Below are 21,086 nucleotides of genomic sequence, written 5' to 3'. Positions count from 1 at the left end.
CCTGGGTGTAGTACCACACAGTTGATAAGTTACTCTGGGGTTAATGCTATCCATGTGCATTACCTTGCATTTGTCAATTTTAAGCTTCAACTGCCATTTCTCAGCCCATTGACCCAATTTTCTTAGATCTTGTTGCAGTAGCTCACCCTGATGGCTGTCATTAACCACCCTGCCAACCTTTGTATCATCTGCAACTTAGATATTAAGCCTAATATAAATAAATAAATTTATGAATATAGAAAACAACATATATCCAGCACTGAACCCTGGGAAACTCCATTAACAACATTAGTCCATGAAGAGCAATGCCCACTGATAACCACTGTCTTCTTCCACTTAACCATCCCTTTATCCATAGCAGTAACTTGATCTTAATGCCACATTGCTCCAGTTATCTTTTATATGCAACAGTATCAAAAGCCATCCTGACATCCAAGTATGTGATGTCAAAATTATTTTTTGGATCCAGTTCCTTGGTCACTATCTTAGTAATCTATCAGATTGGTTAGACAAGACTGCCCCTTAAAAATCCATGCTGCGATTGCAGTATAATTCCATGCCTATTTAGGTTGCAGTATAATTCCATGCCTGCATTGCTTCTTTAACCAGTGATCCCATTATTTAGCTATTAAGCTAACAGCTCTGTAATTACTCACATTGCCTTTTGATCCCCCTTTATGAATTGGGGAATACATTCGCACATCTCCAGTCCATAGGGACCTCCCCCGAATCCAAGGATGCTCTCATAATTATGGCCAAGGATTTGCTTACCTTCTTTGCTGCCTCCCTTAATATACCTGGACAGATTTCATCCACCCCCAAGTGCCTTTTTTATGTCCATCTTCAACAATTTCTCCTCCACTTTCCTTTCAGATATCACAAGGTCATTTAGCTCCTTAGAGTTTGATAAACTGCTGGCATACTCATCCCTAAAGAATTCCTCATGTGTGAATATAGATGCAAAATACCTATTCAATTTTTCTGCAACCTAGGCAGGGTCATGAACACTTAACTCATAGACATCAAGTGGCCCAATGCAATTCAGTCCCTTACTGCTACTGTTAATATAAGCATAGATGTTTTTGCTGTTTTTCTTTGCCAGAGACTTCTCATAATCTGCCTTAGCTTGCCTAATCTCCTTTGTGTCTTGATTACAGACTAATTTATATCTACCACAGGCTTCTGTATCACCTGATAATTTATATGCATCCCATGCACTTTTCTTCTCTGCCACATATCAAGCAATTACGAAGTACCACAGCAGCCGACTCCAGATATATATAACATCCACAACTACTGGTACAAGAAGTTCACTTGCATACAATCACCTAGCAGTTCACCCAGATGATAAATCACCAAGAAGCAATCCCAGAATTTCTTACACAAGGAATCATATAGCTGAAGGCCAAAGACCAAGATAAATGAAACCCAGTGAAATACAAGCCAATCACTTGTCTCCCAACAATTCACAAGATCCTGACCAGCTGCATAATCTTGAAGATATCATATTACAGTAGACTCTCAATTTTTCGGGATAGACAGTAAAAAACAAATCCTTGATAATTGATTTCCCAGTTAATCCCAAAATACAAAAGTCCGACATACGTAACAGATACTTTCAAGTATTTCTTACTTCATCGAGTTTTACGTAACTCGGGAATGACTAGTAACATATTGCTACTATTTTATTATTGACAAATCTGAATTCCACGCAATACTTGTTAATGTTTGGCCATTTTGATACATCCTTAGAGTTTTAACAGATTTAACAGATGCACCGTTTTCAAAATTTTGAAAAATTTCAAGTTTTTGTTTAACTGAAAACGCAACTCTTTTGCATTTACCCATCATTTTCGTGATTTCTAAACAAAAATAAAAAAAAATTACTATAAAAAAAAAAATTCCGAAATCCCTGACATAAATAACGAAACAAAATTTGTCCTTTTGCACTGCAATGGAACACAAGAATTGACGAGATGCACTAAAACAAACTAAACATTTGGTCTTTTTTTCTTTTTTTTTGAGCGGCGGATGTGAAAGACAGTGGGGATTGTAAGATAATAGGTACACTAATCTCCCAATGATGACTTATAATGCCACCTGTCGCTTATTTACAACTTGCAAAATATTTGTTTATACCTATTCTAGTTATTACTTGAATTTTTTTGATTTCTGGTCGTTTTTTTTTTTTTTTTTTTTTTTTTTCCAATTTGGAGTCTTGAAGTGTCCCGGTTAATCAAGAGTCTGCTGTACTTTGAGAACCAGAACATCATGGCCAGTAGAAGAAATGCAAGCAGATGAGCAAAGGATGCAAGGAGCAATTAACTATTGATGCAGCAGTTATGGAGCAAGCCTACAAAAAGCATTGGAACCTGTGCACAGACTACATAGTCTAACACAAGACCTTCGACTCTGTGCTTCCTAGCTGGCAAACAGAAACACTGAAGACCTACAAAGTTAATCCAGTTTAGAAGTAGCCATGGTAAAATGGAGTACCACCATCAAGAAAATCACAACCAGACCATTCCCCATCAGGAGAGGAATCTTTCAGGGAAATGCCCTGGGCCTACTGTGGTTCTGTCAAGCACTCAACCTGCTGCCCACCATGATGAACAACAGCAAGTACAGTTATACCTTCAAAGAAGGAATAAACAATCTGTACACCCTCTCCCATCTGAAGTACATGGATAACATAAAGCTCTATGTGGCAACTGAGAAGCAACTCCAATAGCTACCCTGGATCACTAAAGAATCAGCAATCACATTAAGATGGAATTTTGGGACTAGATAAATGCAAGGCCCATAGATTGCATCAGGGTAAATTAGTTCAGCCAAAACTACTAGCTGCAGACTGGTATAGAGATCGAAGTCATACGAGGGGAGAGATCTACAAACACCTGGGGATGATACATGCTCAGCAGTTAAAGCACAAGGAGATCAAGGCCTGCCTGACAGATAAAATACTATCAGAGACTCAGAAGCCTGCTCAAACAAAGCTGAACAGGAACACAGTTAAAACTATAAACACCTATGCAGTCCCAGTGCTAACATACTCCTTCAGGATCATAGAATGGACTAACCTTGAGCTGGAGGAGATCACAAGAAAGACAAGGACAGTGATGACCAAGAGCCACCAACAAGAGACTAATCATAGCTCAGACAGAAGACAGACAGACAGACAGACCTCATCGAGCAACAGAAGAAAATGATCGAGAACCTGAAAGATTACTTCCAGAAAAACACAGTGCAACTCTACCAGACCATAAGAAAGACAGACAAGTGGCATATCCCACTCAACCTAAGGAAATCCCTACTGCCCAGATGGAAGAAACGAAGATAGAAAGATGGTCAAAGAAGACACTCCATGGCAGATACTACAATGACCTCCATCAAGACCACATAGATAAAAATGGCTCCCAATGCATGGCTCACGAGCAGGATGCTCTTCCCTGAGACTAAAAGATTAATTCTCACCATCCAAGACCAGATAATCAACACCAGGAGCTATAAAAAATACATCACCCAGAGTGACTGATGACACGTCAACAATGCCACCTGGCCTCAAAAATGATTCAACATATCACCACAGGATGCAATGTGATTACCCAGACAGAGTACACTCACAGACATGACCAGGTTGTCAGGATAACACATCAGAAGCTAGTGAGGAAATACCAGCTGATCAAAGAAAAAGTAATGTATTACAACTACGAACCCCAGGCTGTACTAGAGACCAACCCACAAGCTGTACTAGCACTGTTCCATAGCAACAGACAAGATGATCTGCACAACACACTGAACATAACCCTTGTTGACAAGAAGGAAAAGGCTACCTATCTAATTGACATAGCAGTACTCAACACCAGCAACCTCCAGAAAACCTAGGAGGAAAAGATCAGGTAGTACAGACCTGATCTTTTCCTGATCAGGAAGTACAGACCTAAGACTGGAGGTCAAAGGGATGTGGTATATGGAACAAATAATGACCATCCCAATCATTGTATCAACCATCAGCATGGTGAAAATACCCTACACAAGAGTCCAACAGCAATAAGGAATTCTAAAAAGCCACAGTCCAGAACACTTGTAGGATAGTCAGAGAGTTCCTCAGCCAAAAGTAATAGCCAGACATAACCATCCTGTGCACTTTGTACCAATACCCATCACAGGATGAACCCCTCCCCATCAGGGAGAAATAATGTAATAATAAAGTGCTTACAAAAATATATTTTTCTATGGGAAAACATTGGAAAATTAAGTAGTCTGTGGCAAGTTTTTAGTTGTGAACCACCAGCAAAGAATAAGCCATGGTGAATACTGACTTGGCTATATATGATGGAAACAGCATAATCTTTTTGAATCCTTTGAAAAATCTAATTTTTCTGAGGTGTGTATGCCTTCAAGTAGATTGTGTTTAAAAACATCTGTCAGTTTTACAGATGATTTAACATACAATCCAATGTTGTTAGTATTAACATACACACCTGCATTACTGAATTCAACTGTTGCTGTTCAGCCTGAACTGAAAGATGATGCTTTGGTTTTCCTCTTTTCTTCTTTCCTTTTTCTGCTGTTCATATTTCATCCAATTTTTCCTTTAAATATTTATGAATGTCCATTTCTGAAAAGAAATAAGGGTCCATTTACAGAAGACACCCACCCTGCCTTAAATTTTAGTAATTCAATACAGTACTAACACAGATTTATAGTCATAACAAAAAAACTTATAATTTTGAGATCTAATTATTGCAGAAGTTAGTACCAATTAGTTTATGAATGTTTGACAAATTTGATTTGTTGCTATAAATAAAGTGCAAACTTCTGAGATTAGCAGTAGTAAAATACTTTCTAGTTAAACATTATGTTTAATTGTTGTTGTTATTTGGTTTTATAGGAGCATTAGCAACTAAGGCCATATTGCTCTGGGGATATGTGGTCGTTGTTCCCACCACATATCCCCAGAGCAATTAACTAATCAAGAAGCGTGTGCTACGCACTGCTGCTCCTGCCCACGGAGGCACCTGTTATGTTTAATTTCTAACATCATCATTCAGCAAAAGTCTGAATGATGGTGGAACATTCAGACATCAAAAAACCCAATTCTTGCCAAAACTGTGAATGAAAATATTATGCTGAGGGAGCAACATCCGACCTGTTTTTTTTTTTTTTGTTTGTTTTTTTTTTTGTTAGTTGTTGGTGCATCGGCTTCTGTGGCCATAATGCACCTCCTAAAGTTTTTGCATTTTACTCTGATCCAAGCCCGAGGCAGGATTCAAACCCACGACCTTTGGGTTGGAAGGCATGCACTTTACCCACCTGGCTAGCCTGGTCAACCTGTATGTTAGTGTGAAGTAACTTCTTTTGTCTCCTCAGTTGTTATCACACACTTTCTACTGTTTTCCAAATGTTGATTAGATTACCTGGTACAAGGTTAAGCAATCCCCAATACGAGAGAATTACACTTAAAATTCCATGATTAGGTAACTATCCAAACCTTGTCACTCCTTACTATGCCCATGTGCATGTGTGATATAAAAAGTAAACAACATTTTTTTTTGTTATAATAAACCGTGATAAACTGTATATGAAATATGATAATTTAAAAGATACACAGTCAACGAGTCAGGGTACTCATTCCCAACTTGCTTTAAATTAGGTACAATAAACTTTTATTTGTTAATTATTATATTAACTATTATACTCATGATCACTAATACCAAACTTACCTGTAGCAATTATTATGGAAATTGTTGTATGAAGCATAAGTTAAGTGGACACCAAAGCCTACCCCAACAGAATAAAAAACTTGAACTGCTGCATCAACCCACACCTGAAATGACATAATGCATTCATTAAAAATGCTCTAAGAACATGGAAAACAAATTTTTTTTTCCAAACTCATGTGAAGAATTATTGTAAACGATCCCTAATAATCTGTAGATCATCAATTTCTACTATCATAATGCTACATATACAATAGAGACCTCAGTAATTCAGAGTAATGGGGGAAGGGGTGGGTGTAAGCAAGTATTATATGCAAATATTTAAGTCATTAAATATTTGATCCATCAACAAATGTTGATGGATCAAATATTACAGAAAGAAAAAGAAAATTACAAGAATTTTCAAAACAACAAATTGTATGCAAAGAGTTCAAATTAAGGAGAACATAAACAATACTTTAATTGGTAAAAAAAAAAAAAAACACCTTTCCAACAGATCTATATCCTTCCTTTAGGAAGGATATATATATCTTCCTCTATATCCTTCCTTTAGGAAGGAAGGATATAGAGGAAGTTTATACATCTGTATACATTATTCCAAATGTGGCCTAACCATTGCCTTATACAGTAGGATAATAATCTTTTTGTCCCTGTTGGCAAAGTTCCTGTATATCATTGACAGAACCCCATGAGCTGTTCTAACAGCTTGTTTGCACTGCAGAGAAAGTTTCATGTCAGATTGTAGAATTACCCAAAATTTTTCATACTCCACTACTTTGAGTTTGGTACCAACAAAATGGTATGTTATTCTATGATTAATGCTACCCAAATGCAGTACCTTGCATTCATCACTGTTAAACCTCATTTGCAATTTTCCAGCCCATTCTGCTTAGTTTATCTAGATCCTCTTAAAGTAGCATGCCTCAATTCTATCACTAACCACTGTTCCACCTTTGCATCATCAAGATAATTTTGACATCAAACTTGAAATACCTACATCAATGTAATTAATATACATGAAAAACAGCAAGGGGCCCAACCATTAGCATCTTTGCCTCCGAGCCCAACCATTGGGCTCGGAGGCAAAGAACATGTTCGGGCCCCTACTTAATTAATGAAAATTGCAAAAATAGGAGACAGCCAAAGATGGCAGGCCCCTAAATGGCCCGGGCCCGGAGGCAATTGCCTTACCTGCCTACATGGTAGCTACGCTACTAGGCCCAACACTGACCCCTGTGGAACTCCATTCATCACATTAGTCCATGAAGGGCAGTGGCCATTTATAACCACCCTTTGTCCCCAACAACTAAACCATCCCTTTATCCATAGTAGTAACTTCTCCCTAATGCTATATTGTTCAAATTTATACAACAATTGTATGTGGTACAATATAAAAAGCTTCACTAAAATTTAAATTAGATGAGGTCAAAATTATTCTTTGCATTTAGTTCCTCTATCAGGGCTGGCCTTAGGCCAACTGGGCCCCATGCTTGGCAGAAAAATTTAAATTAGACAAAAAAAAAATTTGATAAAAAAAAAGTATTTTATTTATTTATTTATTTATTTATTTATTTTTTTAAGTTAAAGGGCTCCTGTGAAACCCGAAACAATGACTTTTTTTGCATATGTTTAGAAAATATGATTAGCATTTTATTAATGAGTACAAAGGATGCAGACAAAAATAATATTATTATTTATTTTTATTTTTTTTAATTCATAATATGTGAACAGCAAAGTCTGTATAATTTATAAAGGTGTGGAAATTTTGGCCATTGTCTAAGTAATTATCTCAAGCTCAGTTTTTACACATCCCTTGAAATATCAAAAGTAATTAATTTTCACACATGTATACCCCACTTTAGGTATGGGCCAGATAAAAGGTGGGTATACATGTATGAAAATTAATTACTTTCATCTGGCTCCCGTTGTATGGCCGAGCAACCCTTCTCGCCTGCCAAACGCAGTACACATCGCTATAAAGTTGTACTGTAAATGTTGGTATGTTTTTATTTGAATAATTGTGCTCCTTATCGTGTAAGTAAGTAAAATTTATATTATTCTTCATTTTATTTATTGAGTTAGAGCAGGAATGTGATACAAACCCAGTGGCATAACTATGCCAATGCAGTTGCATTGGAGCTGAGCTTGAAAGGGACCCAGCAAAATTTGGAAGACTCCATTTTCATTTCTCAAGATAATTCTGCAGCTCTTATCAAGCATCATGTACCATTCTGTGATTCTACATTAAGTTTTTCAGATCATTAAAAAATGTATTCATTACCACCATTTTTTTTCCAACTCGTGATAGAAAGGCTGAAGACGTAAGTAAATTTATTATTCCAGTTTTTATTAGTTTCCAGTTTTCGTTCACAGATTGTGGATTCATAATTTATGAATGTGGGTCATTCACAAATTATGAATGATCCATGACGTTGTCCAGTTTTGATACTAATATATGTTACTCATTGCTGTTATTGTTATTATTTTAGGAGCATTAGCAACTAAGGCCATATTGCTCCGAGATATGCGGTGGTCATTCCCTGACCTTTCCGCATCCTCCGTATTTGGTGGTGACGGGCTCGAACCCCGGTCTAATCAAGAAGCGTGTGCTATGCACTGCTGCTCCTTCCCACCTGGCTACGGAGGCGCCCTCATTGCTGTAGATTTATTTATTTTACTATTCTTTGCATTCTATTTCAATTTGACTTTATTACTCTGGTGTCAGTATTTTTTTTTTTTTTTATTGAAAATTTGTTGAAGGATCAGTTACAGATCAGAGAAAGATATAATATGAATTTCAAAAAGCTATTTTTCTTGTCCGCACTTCTTTTTTTTTTTCTACGCTCAGTAAACAATGTATGCACACCTCTGAATAGAGAAGTATGCATTGATTTGCTTTGTGCACATTGCAATGCCAACTTTGTAGTGATTCTGTAATAAGTGATTTTATTATTAAATGTAAGTGAATTTAATATTCCAGTTTTCATTATGGACCATTCACAAATTATGAGTGGTCCATGATGTTGGCGATCGTCAAACGTTGTAATAATAATATATTATTATTGTTATTAGCCATATAGTGCAAGGAAGTCTGAGGCTTATGCTGCACCAGCCAAAAAAAAAAATTCCCGAGAGAGAGAGAGAGAGAGAAAAATCAGAAGTAGAAAGGAATCACCAAGAAAGAGAAGAATGATGATGATATTCAGCTCAGGATGACCCTTGGTGTGCCAAGCTCATACTCCCCAGATGTGAGCCCCTTGGGGTTATTATGTTACTCATTGCTGTAGATTTATTTTAATTTATTTCTTTATTATCTACTCTTTGTCTGTGCAGGTAGCACAGTGGTATCACCACCACTGTTTCCGCACACCAGGTGGAAAAGGCCCGAGTTCAAATCTTTAATGAGCTTTTTTCACTCCGTGACTGTTAGTCAGTCTCAGGCGTAGATAGCAAAGTTTATTCCCCAGAAACTGGGTTTTTTTTTTTTTTTTTTTTCATCCAGCAAACAGACAAATCGACAAGAGAACACATGCAGTTTACAGACAAAATATTTTGTCTGTAAACTGTGTTCTGACAAAATATTTTGACAGAACGATTTGTAATTTTATTACTTTGATATCAGTATTTCTTTTATTGAAAATTTGTTGGTGGATCATTTACAGATTGGAGAAAGATTATAATATGAAAAATTATAATATGAATTTGCACCAATCACTCAGAACTCTTCAACCTCATTTCTCTGAAACTTTTGTGATCAATGACTCAGAGATGCTAAATATAAGAACTGAATCTGAAAATTAGATGGTGATTATTTAAAATGTATTTTGTAAGTATTGTACATGCACACTGACAGCGAAATTAAGTGATATTCAAAGGCATCGTAATTACAAATTAATCACAAGAAAGACGAAGAGCAAAGGTGCAAAGGCACCTTTGAAGGTGCAAAGGCAGAAAGCAGCATAGCATTTTTCATAGCTGTGCATTGGGTAGTTGATCACAGCTGTGCACTGTACATTGAGCTGATCATTTGAGAATTTCTTTTTTCAGACAATATGGTAAGTAAGGATTTCAAACTGCAAAGAACAAAATGTACTTCAATAATATGCAATGCTATAGCACCACATTTTGTAGATAATTTAAAACTTGGTTTAGGAAATAGAAACTTCAGTTTAATTATCGATGAAAGTAATGACATTAGTGTTATAAAAATATTGGGAATTGTAATACGGTACTATTCGAATTTCAAGAATCAATTTGTGGTAACTTTTCTTGACATAATCAAACTTAATGAATGCATTGCAGAAGAAATATATGAATCTTTGAAATCATCACTAAGAAATAATGGTTTAAAGTTGCACCAACTTATTGCACTTGTACTAACAATGCATACGTAATGGTTTAAATTAACAATGATGTAATTAAGAAATTAAAGGCTGAGATTCCCTGTCTGCTTCTTATCAAGTGTGTATATCATTCACTCCAACTAGCGGTGTCTGACTATCTATCACGAAACAGATTTTCTTATTGTTCTCGCACCCACCTGTTAAACATAAGCTTTATAGTTTAATGAATGATGAAATTCCACATTTGATCACTGATAAAGCACAAAGTGCAGTTATTTTATAAATTTCATTATTCTACAACAAATAAATTGAAATAAAACATGCAAGAAAATTTTTTTATAATTGTCTGTCTGTGGCCTTATAATTTCTTTTTAGAATGTAAAAAAAGAATAAAATCACACAAAGCGGCCATGCTAAAAGAAGAGGAAAAGACAGTCCATAGAACCACCAGAAAAAAAAATTTTTTCTAGAGCAATAAAATCCGCCAAGTATTTTGCTGTTATTCTTGATTGTACAACCGATATCAGCCGTCAAGAACAGGACCAGATTAAGGTATTTCTGCACTCCGGGCAGAAACATTATTTTGGCATCCTTTGCATATCCTAGAAATCTGTGTAAAGGCACCAACTCCAAGCTATAATCAGCTTCTAAGAAAACTATTTTAAGCCACCCAAATAATTAAATTCATCTGCCAGGCTGTGTCTCTTGTCTGTCAATTGAGTGTGTTCTATGATCAATTTCTGTTTTACTGGACGAAAAACCCCAGGTTTTTACCCCAGAACCTGGGGGCCTGAGACCGACTAACTCAGCTATAGAGTGAAAAAAGCCCATTAAAGTTCCTCGCATCATCAACAGGATTCGAACCTGAGCCTTTTCCACCTGGTGTGGGGAAAGAATGGCGATGATACCACTGTGCTACCAGCGCAGACTATAATCAGCTTCTGGAACCCCTGTGTCTGCGCGGGTAGCACAGTCGTATTGTCGCTGTCCTCCCCGCACTGGGTGGAAAAGGCCCAGGTTCGAATCCCGCTGATTAAGCAAGGAACTTTAATGGAGTTTTTTTCACTCTGTGGCTGAGTTAATCAGTCTCAGGCGTAGACTGCAAGGTATTTTCCTCAGAAACTGGGGTTTTTCATCCAGCAACAACAGGCAAATTGACCAGAGAACAAATGCAATTTACAGACACAAAAACACATGGGTAGATGTAATCAATTATGGGAGACCTTAATAAAAAAAATTTTTTTTCTGGAGCCCCTGTAAGAATGACGCCCCGGGCAACTGCCCTGTTAGCTCATGCCTTATTCCGGCACTGATAAGGGACAAACATCCCAGACAATTAGATATGTCTCCAATGAAACGTTTTGGGTCCCATTAGGGGCCCAGCAGCTAAATGACCAGAGGAACAATGGTACACGACAATACACATAAACAAAATCCATATACCTTTAAACCTCTGGCATTGACAGTGTTCTGTTTCAACCCACATAGTGTTTGGGGAGAGGGCATCACCGGTGGTTTCCCACATGTGCCATAAGTACTCTTGTGAAGTATACATTACTCTGCAAAAGCCAGACAAAAATATTGTGTGTTGTATATGAGAAGTATTATGTTGGGTTCTGTTGTTGTGGTCTAGCTTTTGGCTGCAGGACCCCACATTGCCCGTACACACCGCTAGGAGGCAAGCCAGGCTGCCCATTATTTTCTGGCAGGTACTGCCACCTAATATTGCCTGAGCTTCAGTGACAGGACCTATAAAAAAGAAAAAACAACACACAGATAGAGAGTGGGGAATATGAAAGTCAAGTGGGAGAGAAATAGCAAGAAATACCGAGATGTAGATGAAGGTGTCCTCAAAATTATTCAGTGGGGGAAGGGAAGGGAATGGGAGTCAAAAGATACCAGACAAGAGAGTCTGGTATTGATCGCCACTTGGCACACAAATCATGGTCAAGAGGCAAGGTCCTTTTCTGCGGTTTAGTCATGTATAAGTAACTGTCACAATTGGGAGACCAAGTCCCCTCAGTGGCTTAGTCATGTCTAGGTATTTGTCATGGTCCAGAGGCAAGGTCCTTTCCTGTGGTTTAGTAACGTCCAATTAACTGTTTCAATTGAAGATGTGCAGGTCATGGTTGGGAGACCAAGTTTCTGTGCAAGTTTGTGGTTTAGTCATATCCAGGTATTTGTTTGTTTATTTGGTTTTTAGGAGCATTTGCAACTAAGGCCATATTGCTCCAGGAGATGCGGTGGTCATTCCCTGACCTTTCCGCATCCCCCGTATTTGGTGATCATGGGCTCGAACCCCGATCTAATCAAGAAGCATGTGATATGCACTGCTGCTCCTGCCCACCTGGCTACAGAGGTGCCCCAGGTATTTGTCACGGTTGAGTGGCAAGGTTCTTATCTGTGGTTTAGTCATGCCCAAGTAACTGTTTCAGTTGAAGATGTGGAAGTTGTGGTGAAGGTCAGACCAAGTCTGACCTTCTTGGTGTTGGCAGACCAAGTCCCATCAAAATGATGTATATTATGCGGAGATGGGGGAAACCTCTGGTGCCATTTCACACTAAACAGACTCTACATTCTACACCCTACTCCCCAATATGCCAGTTGGTGTGTATGAATAGTTCATAAAATTTATCAATGTAAAGAGCAGTAGTGGAGAAAATATTTGTACGTGCTGAAACAGGAATTCGAAATATTAGGATTAGACATAACTAATATCTGAGGGCAAGGTTATGACAATGGAGCTAATATGAAAGGAAAAGTTTCAGGTGTTCAGGCAGGACTTTTACAGGAAAATTCAGGGACATTTTTTTACACCATGTGCTTGTCACAGTTACAATCTAGTTCTAGGGAATACGGCCAAAACCTGTCCTGATGCAATGACCTTTTTTGGGACACTTCAACATCTGTATGTGCTCTTTTCAGCATCAACAAAGAAATGGTCATTTTCCAAAAATATGTGAAGGGTTTTTCTGTAAAGCCTCTCTGTGAAATAAGGTGGGAGTGTTGAATGCAGTGTAAAGTATCAAGTTGGTGATTTCGATGATGTACTTTTGGAAATAGCATCAGAAGATGCCCAAGCAAGAAGTGAAGCTGAATCACTAACCAGATCAAGGAATACAAGTTTCTTGTTTCTTTGGTATTTTAGCATGATTTTTTTGTTTCACGTAAGTGAATAACTGCAAAGTGATTCTACAGATCTTGCTACAGCTCTTTCTTCTTCATTTAATAACCTTCTGCACTGGATGTCAAAGTATAGAGAGACTGGCTTTAAACAAATCTTAGTTGGTGCCACAAAAAAAATTATTATTATTACCTATAATTGATTACATAAGCCTATATTTGTGTCTGTAAATTGTGTGTGTTTTATGGTCAATTTGCCTGTTTTGCTGGATGAAAAAAATCCCAGTTACTGGGGGAAAAAATCTTGCTATCTATGCCTGAGACCGACTAACTCAGCCACAGAGTGAAAAAAGCCCATTAAAGTTCCTCACATCGTCGGTAGGATTCAAACTCTGGCCTTTTCCACCCATTGTGGGGAAGACAGTGACAACATGCAGACTAGTTGGTGCCACAGAACTTGCAACAGAATTGGAAGTATCTCCAGAATTTCACACAATAAGATTACAAAAAAGAAAAAGGCACTTCAATTACCAGTCTGCTGATGAACCTATAACAAATCCTAAGGAAGCTTACAAAGTAAACTGCTTTAATAAAATCGTAGACAAGGCTTTGCAGTCTCTAGAGTCATGTTTCTAGCAGTTAATAAGACATACCGATCTTTTTGGTTTCTTGGGTAAATTTCTAAGAATTCCAAAGGATGAGTTAAGAAAACACACTGCAGATTTAGAAATTGCAGTTTAAAATCATTGAGGGCAACAAATTGGTCAAGTCTGTGAAGGTGGCAGATATTGATGGCCATATGCTAGTGGAGGAAATGGAAGCACTGAAACCAATTCTTCCAGAATTGTGCTTCGAAAATCCTTTAAATATTTTACAATTTCTCACAACTAATGGATTTTTGAATTTATTGATATCACTAAGAATATTTTTAATGATTCCAGTGACTGTAGCTTCTGGGGAAAGCAGCTTTTCCCGATTAAAGTTTATTAAAACTTAATTAATTAAATAATAAAAATTAAAATTATACAAATTATTTAAAATTAATAAATTATTTAATTGAAACATATCTAAGGTCGACAATACTTCAAGAGACTCACCAGCCTCGCTATTGTGTCCATTGAAAGAGAAGAACCAAGGAATTTAAATTTTGAGAAAGTCTTCAAAGATTTTACTGATAAATGGCAAGAAAAATATCCTTGTGATTAGTTTTGTTATATTATCAAAATTTTCTGGTCAATTGTTAACAAACTGTAATAATATAAAAATAATGAAAAATTATTAACAGTTTTAATTTTTCATTATTTCAAAATATTGAGGGATTAATATTGAATTTTTCAAGGGGCCCCACTGGCATGCTACAATTGGGCCCCACATTTGCTAAGGCTGGCACTGTCCTCTATGACAACCCCATTGTAGCTAATCAGATTTGTGAGGCATGACCTTCCTTTAATAACCCCATGCTGTGATTGTCTTATGACTTGACTCCTATCAAAATGATGTTGCATTACTTTTTTTTTTTTTTTTTTTTTAACTAATGATTCTGTTATTTTCCCTAGCATAGAAGTTAAACTGACAGGTCTATAGTTGCCTATCTCACACTTTTGTGAATAGGACATACATCTGAACATCCCCCATCTAGAGGTATTTCTCCTGAATATAAGGAGATGCACTTATTATTACAGATAAATGTTTAGCTACCTCTTTTGCAGATTCTCTCAATATAATTGGATCGATTCAATCAGCCCAAGTACTCTTTGTTCACTTTTATCTGCAGCAATTTCTCTACTTACCTTACTTTACTTAACCTTACTTTCCTTTATTTTAACCTTCTAATTAATCTTACTTTCTGTTATACTAAAGTCATTTAACTCCAAATCAGTATTAAATAGATTTCTGCTAATATAATTCTATTCTAATTCTTAATACTGGCTGGCTGGCCACTGTCCAGTATTATTCTCTTATGTCCTACTTAGTCAGAATTAAAATAAAAAACAATCAGTTTCCATTAATACAATCATCTATAGATGATTAAAACTATGATCCATAGGCAAGTGCTGGAGTATTGGGTACTTAATATTACCATCGTCACTTGATAAAATTTCAGCAGAAGGCTATGCAAGTGCATTATCTAATAATAACAAGTTTGAATTATAGTTTAAAATTAAAGTTTTACTGCTTATGAATCAGGAGTCTTACCTAAGGAATAATTTTAAAAAATAAGGCCATTCATCAGTGACTATCCAAATAAACAGTAAATAGTGTCATCATGATTTCATCAATTTATAAACAAGTTTTGGCAGGGATACATATTCTGTCAGTCAATTTTAATCATCATATAGCAGTAAAAATCCTTTTTTGGGTTTTTACTGCTATATGATGATTAAAATTAATGATTCCCCAGAATACTGCTTTAGTTCCTCCTCTTCCCCCCCCCCAAGAAAATCCTGAGATAACCCCTGTCTATACTCCATATGCAAATATTTATCTCCACCTCTGATATTAAACAAGCTAATAAAATGAAAACTAATAAAATATAAACAGCTGAATTAGCAACTCATTAAAAGGTTAATAAACAATTTTTCTAGGTTCATTTCTGATACATTATTAATATCAACTTTCAACAGATAAAGTTACTTGAGTGTTGTCAATAAATCTGTACAGGCACTCTGATAATATGCTCCTATACACTCTTGTACTCTTTCAATTACCCAACTTCCACACGGATGCAATTTCATTCTTTTCTATTTTTACTTGTTGTACCCTAATGATCTTTATCATTACAGGATTTGCAGTAAGTAATGAGTTTCATGATCTGTAAGGAATTAACGACCTCATTAATTCTTTACAAAATACTGTAACTCTGCTTCACTGTAGAAACCAAACATAATAAAATTATGCATCTTTTGTTTGTTTGAAGGTACATCAAACAGTAGGCTATACACTGGAATCTGAGCCATTTTTAAAAAATATATACTAAACTGGGAATATGGTTTGTCCTTTCCTCTTATCCAGTGTTTCCCTTGCCTACATTCTGAGTGAATTACACATAAGACAAAAATATCTCGCTTGATCTTATATTTCATCTCCTTTTTCCTAAAAATATTTTTAAAAATTCTTCACAATTAAATTAAATAATTGTTAAATATAATTAAAACATTATTAAAATATAATAAAATAAATTACAAAACTCAATTTTTTATAATAAACAATAGTGATAAACTGATGATAGCCAGTTCCCTTAGCACTAATGTAAACCTAAGTCCAATGTGAAATCAAAACAATGGTATAAATGGCCATTTTTTGTTATTTCTGTACCCTAATTCCATGGTTTAATACAATAATAAATGAAATATAAATAAAATAAAGTTCTGTCTCACAGAGTCAACTTTTCAATCCCTTTTTCACTGAACTTTTCTGTCAGTTTATGTAGTGTTCCACAACAAGTGTGCTGACAAGATTCAACTTACTATTTATGAAATATTTTTAATAAATGGAAGAAAATGTTTTCCAATTGCACAAATCAAATAACACTGTATTTCACTTCCTTTAGTCAGCCAAATGATGGCAACCTAAAGGAAATGAAATGTTGTTTTGATTAGAACATTCTTGGTACATTAAAGTGACCAGATATTAAAAATCTGAATGCTGAACTGAGAGGAAAAAAAAAAAAAAAAAAAAAACCAACATCTTAATCAATGCAAAAAACTAAACATTAAAAGGTATTTGTTGGCAGCATGATTTTTTTTTGGTATTTTTGAATTTTAATTTTTTTTCCCATGTTTAATATTGCACTGTTGTTGTTAAAGAAGTTCCTAACAGAAAAGCAAATTAGGCCATACTGAACCTATCAACTTATTTGAGACTAAATATGGTAACTGCCAAGGGATATTACACTGAGAAATTCAAGAGTTTACCGAATTGTATTAATTACAGGCAGTGTTGAATCCAGAGTGTTTGCACTGGAGGGAGAATGTAAACTTAGTGGGTAAATGCATCAGGGGGAAAAATGTAAACTTCAGGGGAGGTACATGTAGTATATGTGTATATTTTTTTATTATTATTTACTATTTACAACATATGTATATGTTACAAACAAATCTGTATATTTATAAATGTTATTAGAGAATATGAGGAAACAAAAGGAAATATTTATTATTTACCAGCTAAATACTAATAGTATGTTCACAAAAACCACATTACCGACAACAATCACAGTTTAATAATATGAAAATAACTGATTAAAATTTGCAAAAAAAAACATGCAAATTATAATCAAACATGCAAGTATTATAATAATCTTATTCTTTGCTTTTTCTTTGCATATGTATCAATCACTTCATTTATTAATTTTTTCCAATAACTCATTTGGGCATTCTAAGCTTATCTTATCTGGAATACGGAAAGTGGCAGGTGAGCTGGTTGTTCAGTTTCAGACAGAATTTGGCTTCCTTGTATAGTAGATAGATTGTTTCGATGATGTAGGGTCCATATCCAAAAGCTTTCAAGGTTTGAAAAAGGTAGCTATGTTCAACACTGTCTAAATCCTTTTCCTGGTAAAGTCTCATTGGTGACAGAAATTCTCTTTGGATGTTTGCAGTGGAGAGGAGGTCATGGATCAGATGCAGATTGTCGTGAATTGATCTTCCAGGTACTTTGTTTGTTGGTGATCGATGATATCAGGGAGATTGGCGATGGCTTTGGAAATAAATTTTACAGTCTGTATTCATTAAGGAAATTGGGCGACAGTTTTGTAGGTTAGTGCGATCCCCTTTCTTGGGAATCAGTCAAATGACAGAGGTGGTGACCAAACCTGGTAGTCCATGGGACTGGGCTTCTTCAAGCATTCGAAAAAGGAACACTCCAAGTTGATCCCAAAACATTTGGAAGAATTCAGAAGTCAGTCCGTCCAGACCTGGTGATTTATTTTTGGAAAGGGCTTTACATGCTGCTGTTAGTTCTTTTAGGGTGATTTGGTTTCTCCATACTGCATTGGGCTGTATGGGAGATTTTTTTTTTTTAAGTCCTGAAGGCTCTAACAAAGGCAACCAATTTTCTTGGTTGCCTTTGTAGAGGTTTCTTGAGAAGCGTAAATTTCTAAAATCTTGTTACTTCAGAGAAGATTTCCTCTGGGTTTTCAGTGATGTTTCCGTCTTGCAGCTGAATGGCAGTTGCTTTGTGATGCCTGCATTATAATGAGACAAAGTATTTGGTAGGGGCATCAGATAGATTTATGTGGGTTTATCTCGATCTGAGTAGGGCACCTTTTGCAGAGTGTTCTAAGTGGGTTTGTATGGCTTGTAGTGTTGACTGATGGGCCTGACTATTGGATGGGAGATTTTTCAGTCTTTGCTCAAGTTGATAGAAGTTATTATGCTTTTGTTGACTTTTCTGATGACTGTAGGTAGGTTTGCGAGAATGATTTCAATTGTCTAGGATTGGGCAAGATTGGATATCAGGTCTTGTAGCTTAGAGATGTATTCCCTGTCTTGAACATCCAATAAGCACCTCCACTTTTGAAGTGATTGTAATTTGATAAAGGAGTGATCTGAGATATAAGATGGCAAATGAAATGTGTGATGCTTCTGACCAGGGGGATGGTGCATTTTAGGATGTAGTATCTGTCCAATCGGGCTTGATAAGGTAGTCTTCCAGATGCTATATTTGCTGATCTCCAGGTGTAGGACTTTTCTTCTGGGTGCTGGTGTCTAAATAAGTTGACAGCCTGCAGGTTATTGATTGCAGTGCTCAGTGCGTCACGCTCTGCCCATTTCTGGGTTATGGGTGCAGTTGAAGTCACCAGCAAAAATGATGTGTTCCTGTTCTAAAAGAGGGGGGGGGGGAGAGAGAGAGAGAGAGAGAGAGAGAGAGAGAGAGAGAGAGAGAGAGAGAGAGAGAGAGATATGGCTTTGTGTGAAGTTGGTTATTTGAATAGCAAGTCTTCCTGCTGTGGCATGTAGATATTAAAAAGGTGCAGGGTTTCCTTCTGGGATGTATCCAGGAGGACTTAAATTGTGTAGCCAGCGATCTCTGCTATCACATTGACCTTACAGGCAGACTTATGATGAAGGCCGATACTCACCCCTGCTCCATGATGTTGCTGTGTTGGAGAATGATGAAATACATCTGCCCATTTCAAGGATGGCCCTGTGTCTGCTTTAATATTTGTTTCTTGTAGAAAGAGTAGGTCGGCATGATGTCGTTCAACCTGGTGAAGGGCCAACTTATTGCGCAATGCAGAGGCACATCCTCTTGCATTAAGTGATAGCATCCTAAGTGTCAGCATTATCTGCAGGAATAAAGGTAAGTGTTTTGCAAGTTTTGGGGTGGTTAGTATCCCGATTGATGGGATTGCTGTTCAAGCCCATTAATCAAGTAGTACAGGTACTTGGATCTATTCACATCTGCCCTGTCCTTTTTTCCTTTTAGTTTAAAACGCAGTTCCTTAAGTTGTGAGATAAGCTCTGGTATGTTAGTGGTGAACTTCAGAGCTATCACCAGCTTCTGTGGGGAGCCAGGTACTTCCCATAGAAAGGAGCATAATTTTTCCACACTTAGAGGGCCTTTAAATGTAGGTAAAATTGCTTTTCCCCCTCCTCACCCTCTGAAGCATGAGAATAACAGTTGTTCTCTTCTTCAGCCCTCAGAGAATAAAGTTCTTCATTTGAGTCATCGGTGGTTTCTACATGCTTATTTATTTCCATACTTGATGATATGAATGGCTTATTTGAGATCTGACTGTTTGACTTCTGTGGTATTCAGTATTTATTTTCATCCTTCCTGTTGTTTTGGTTAGTGGTTGGCTGTTTTCCTACCAGGGTATCCAATTGTCTTCTTCTGTTTTGTGACTTTGGATATGGACTGTTTTGGGGGTTGAATCCGAGAAAACCCTCTCGTTTCGGTTGGTGGGTCTTCTGAAAGGAGTATGTCCTGGTCCTCTGTGATCTTTGAATTTTCTTTTTCTGACGTGCTTGGTGTGGGAAGCATCTCAGACTGTTTGATGCTTTCTTCTGTATCCCCATTGTTTCCAACAGTCAGCTCATTTGTGGATCTGGTCTTACTCTGGTTGGTGCCACCTGAATTTCGGTATTACTTTCAAAGGAGGTAGATATGTGAAGGCAGTTTTTCCTGATGTGGCCCTCTTCGTGGCAGAAGAAACATTGAGAGGAAATGGAGGTATAAAAGGTGCAAGTGATTCCACTTAAATCAGCGTTGATGAGTTTTGGGATGTTTGATGCACCATTGTTGGTGAAGTGCATAAGTGCTTGCCTGCGGAAGCTTTTTATATGCAAAAATTCCGGTTTTGTGGTTGCTGCAGAGAGTGCGCATATTTTCCCGGTAACAGATCCGTATTTGGATAAAATTCCTCTCAGAAACTGATGAGGGATTTCAAGTGGGACGTTTGATATTGTAACTTTCATTGGTGCTTAGGCAATTGGCACCACTTCCAGGTAATGAAGACCGATGTCTATTCCGTTTTGAAGGATAGTTTGCGCCCATGAGGAGTGGCTGAAATACACCTGCACAGTTCCCGCCACATGGAAGGTGTGAGTAATATTTTTCGGTGGTACTTTCTCCACGATCACTGTAAGGTACTGCTCTAAAGGAGTATTTTCCTTGGCAGCAAAGAGTACTATTCCATTTTCCCAGGAAGTAATAGCAGTTGCTTCATTTGTTGGAGCATTGTTCAAACGCGTATGTACTATTGGTGGTCGCGAGAGAAGGGTTTTCGCTGGCAGCAAGCATAATCCATTAGATACGGCATTAGTATAAGTATTAACAGTTACCGACCTTTTGGACCTTGAGGTATTCACCTGTTGTCACATGGTGTGGCTTCCACTGTCAGAGTCACTGCTGGCAGTAGCTGTAGGTTCCGTTTCTTTGGTGTGTGACCTTCACT

The 21,086-nt window shown here is 36.9% G+C and overlaps 1 protein-coding gene across 1 annotated transcript in view; it reads right to left on the bottom strand.

The window, feature by feature from the left end:
* The window catches only part of LOC150078832 (sodium-dependent noradrenaline transporter-like), a 215,339-nt gene that overhangs the window by 61,602 nt on the left and 132,651 nt on the right, over positions 1-21,086 (bottom strand). The window contains exon 8 of the mRNA XM_090382412.1: positions 5,727-5,830. Within this exon, the coding sequence (XP_090238538.1) occupies positions 5,727-5,830 (104 nt within the window). The remainder of the gene's footprint in view (positions 1-5,726; positions 5,831-21,086) is intronic.

Source organism: Mastigoproctus giganteus, chromosome 10 (assembly GCF_048544385.1).
Source record: "Mastigoproctus giganteus isolate SK-2022 chromosome 10, ASM4854438v1, whole genome shotgun sequence".
Taxonomy (NCBI): Eukaryota; Metazoa; Arthropoda; class Arachnida; order Uropygi; family Thelyphonidae; genus Mastigoproctus; species Mastigoproctus giganteus.
The sequence above is the reverse complement of the archived record's forward strand: the minus strand, read 5'-3'. Positions and strand labels throughout refer to the sequence as shown.